This window comes from Penicillium malachiteum (assembly GCF_028827825.1).
Source record: "Penicillium malachiteum strain IBT 17515 chromosome Unknown utg000002l:1.0-8849297.0:1.0-8852440.0, whole genome shotgun sequence".
NCBI classification, from domain to species: Eukaryota; Fungi; Ascomycota; class Eurotiomycetes; order Eurotiales; family Aspergillaceae; genus Penicillium; species Penicillium malachiteum.
The window spans coordinates 3570563-3574088 of NW_026643095.1; the positions used below are offsets into that span (position 1 = coordinate 3570563).

Consider the following 3526-nt stretch of genomic DNA (forward strand, 5'->3'; position numbering starts at 1 on the left):
TCAAGTTATGAACCATGAAAGATCGTGCGGTAGAGCCTGGTGGACATGTAATGCATTCTCGAATCCAACCCAGAAACTAGGCATAAAGTCAGTTTCTAGTTCCTTTTAACAAGGAAAAGGTAATGATTTACTTACAGTGTCTTGGTTTCTGTATTCCCAACTAATTTAGAAACACAAAATGGTTCATGCTCAATGCTCAATTCCAGCTACCCCCATGGATTCGCATTAGTAAAAATTTTACTATTTCAAGAGAAGAAGATAACTCACAGTATAGTCTCTTTGAATTTGGCGCGGATCAAATTGCATTCAGTCAAATCTGGAAATGAGACCGGCCAGAGCCTAATATGAGAGGCATATTCAGGTCCTCTTGTCGATATCCAAAGCGGGATGATATGCAATAGACCTCTCCACGATAGAAGGGATAGATATAGGGAAGTCCAATGAGGTGCTCGTCAGTTGGGTCTGCTTATTGCTCGTTATCGATCCGATGAAGATGTTCAGTCGATATAATTGTGAGATAGAGCTCTCCCGTGTGTTGTATCGCTCACGGTATTCGTTACGCAACGCTCTAGTCACGCAGTACAGCGCAGTCGATGAAATCGCGGAGTTTTCAAGGCGTCTGAGGAGAGACACAAAGGTACTCGGTATTTGACTCGGAACTCTCGTGAGAGTTGCAGTTGCAGAAGCAGTATGCTTAAAGAAGGCTCATCAGCTCACACTTTTCAGGTCTGGAACCTCTCATTTAACTCTGTTACCTTGTTCATTCTGTCATATCCACTTCTGCAGCATGAGTATAGACCGGCCAAATCTTTCTTCTCCTTCAAGTGAAGCAGGTACAAGTTTCTTCTTTGAGCAAGAAGCTTGGGTTTCAGCCAGCAGTCAGTTCATTATTTCTTTTCCTTTCCAAGCTTTCATGTAGGAGAAGCAGGAGTGGTGTAAAGGACTCAGAGTGACTTCGAGGCTTGGCTGCCAGTGGAACCAAATATTTGAAAGTAAATTCATGTAGATAGTATACATGCATGCACATGTGAATCAAGGTAGTAGATTACTGACTTGTGCGAATGTGAGGGTAATTTGACCGTAGTCTTAGCAATAGTGAAAGCTTCAAGCTCAAGTTGTCATTTCAAGTTGACAGGATACCAGGTAAAGAAACATCGTAAAATCCAAGTTGAAAATAAAGATCGAAATAGTATATCTACACACTGTAACTCCACAATTCCCATGATAAATGCAGGCGACTAGGGACTTTTAATAGTTGACATTCCTCGTAGCACCCTTAATCCTCGTGCTTTCGCTTGAACTTCAGCCCTCCCTTCGGCTGACTACCATATGTGCGGCGACTTTGTTGCTCTTGCTTCTTATCCCGAGACATACTGGCACCCAGCTGGATATCGATGCGGGGAGGTGTATTGAAACCGAAGCCCTTGGCCACCCTGACCAAGTCGAGCTTGTTCACGTCGAACACGGAACGGAGGGAGTGGGAGGCGTAAGCCTGGAGGTAAGACTTGTAACCTTCCTTGGCAGACTAAACAGAAAAAAGGGCATCAGTAAAATCGTCCGGGGAAATAGTATAGTGGTTGGGTTATCACTGACCTTGTTGAGGTAGTAGTTCTGTCCAATGAGCTTCTCCAATTGAGACTGGACGTTGACAATCTTCGACTGGGGGAACTCGAATTCGACGACAGGAACACGGGCTTCCTTCAGGTGCTTGAGGAAGCCGACCTCAGAGGGCTGCAAGAACATCAAACTGCGACCCTTGCCGTTGGCACCACGAGCAGTACGTCCGACACGGTGGATGTAGTCACGAGGGTCATCAGGGGGGATCGAACTGAATAATCCAGTCGACGGCGGGGATCTAGACTCAAGTTAGCTATGTGGAATTCGCATGAGAAAAATCAATGGTAGAGGGAGACAAACATCCAAACCACGGGCAGCAACATCAGTACAGATCAGGGTGCCCTGGCTAGCGTTACAGAACTCGAAGAAGGTGTTGGTTCGTTTTTGCTGCTTCTGCTTTCCGTGCAGCTCCAGGACGGGAAGATCGATGTAGTTCAGAAGCTCGGCATGGTACTTCACACAGTTACAGCTGGAGAAGAAAACAATAATCTTCTTCTTCAGGTTGCGCTTGAGGAACGAGAACAAAAGCAGGAAGCGCTTATCGGCCTCACAGATAACGTAGCCCTGTTCCAGACCCGCCACGGTACTGTGCTCCTTGCTGTGGTCAACGTTGATGTACAGAGGGCCGGGACGCAGCGAGATACGGGCCAAATCCTCGACCTTGGTTGTTTGAGTAGCAGAGAATAGAGAGGTCTGACGCTCCTCCTTGGGGAGAATCTTGATAATCTGGCGCATCTCATCTTCGAAACCAACTTCCAGAATACGGTCAGCCTCGTCGATGACAAGGGTCTTCATGTTCTTGAAAATGAAGCCTTGGGTGTTCTGGAGGTGATCAAGCAGACGACCAGGGGTTGCGATGAGCAGGTTGACACCCTTGGCCAGCTTATCAGCCTCAGCGCGACGGTTGGCACCACCAATGACGATACCATATGTCTGAGAGTGGTGTTCCATGAGCTCACGGGCAACACCGAAGATCTGAAGAGCCAGCTCACGGGTAGGAGAGATGACCAGAACACCGGTACCGTTTCTGGGCTTGAAGCGCAGAGCACTGAGCATCTCCACAGCGGGAATCAAGAAGGACAGAGTCTTGCCGGATCCAGTCTTCGCCGCACCCAGAACATCACGACCAGCCAGGAGCGGCGGAATTGTGCGTTGTTGGATCTCAGTCATCGTCGTGAAGCCCATACCCTGGATAGCCGTCATGGTCTTCTCGGAGAGGTTCAGCTCAGAGAACTTCTGCAATTGGACCTCATTAGGCAGGTGAACGTCACCCATAGTTGGGAGATTGGCAGAGCCATCGCCCTTCTCCTCGACCTCCTCAACGTCTTCGTCCTCCTCGGCCTGCTCCTCAACATCCTCAGCCTCGTCAGCGCTCTCCTCGTCGTCGCTGGGCGAGTGGCTCACTTTGCGCTTCTTGGTCGACTTGTCGGCGGCAGGCTTGGGAGAGGGAGCGGCCTTCTTGGAGCTCTTTGCAGGGCTGGGCTTAGCCTCGACAGGCTTCGGGACATCTTCGCCATTGGCGGCAGGCTTAGAACTGTGCTTTCTCTTCCGCTTCTTGTCGATGGACTTTGAGGTGTCCACAGGGCCGGGCATCTTGTCGGATCAAGCGAATCGCAAGGCGATGCAATTCACTCGTGTGAAATTTAAGATACTCGGTGAAATCAACGGGGGTTCAATCCGTTGTGTTTTGATCTCGAGGATGCGGACCTAATCGCTGCGGAAAATCGTTCTGCTACTTTTTTTTTCTGATCGGTGAGATTGGGCAGAATCTCCGCATCACGTGCTGATAGCATCAATATTGACACCTTGAATATGAGGCGTCAGTATGTTATCCTCAGGCACCAAACATTTAGTGCCAACAATTCAAATGTTGTCACTTCTTATATTAGTATGACATAGATCTAGTAGA

The 3526-nt window shown here is 48.5% G+C and overlaps 1 protein-coding gene across 1 annotated transcript; it reads right to left on the minus strand.

Annotated features, from left to right (window-relative positions):
- Positions 1 to 1276: 1276 nt before the first annotated feature.
- Positions 1277 to 3210, minus strand: has1 (ATP-dependent RNA helicase HAS1; the record flags this gene model as incomplete). Its single annotated transcript, XM_057087828.1, has 3 exons — positions 1277 to 1525; positions 1594 to 1860; positions 1918 to 3210. The coding sequence occupies 3 exons, from the start codon at positions 3208 to 3210 to the stop codon at positions 1277 to 1279; spliced, it is 1809 nt and encodes a 602-aa protein (XP_056947657.1).
- Between the last annotated feature and the right edge of the window lie 316 nt (positions 3211 to 3526).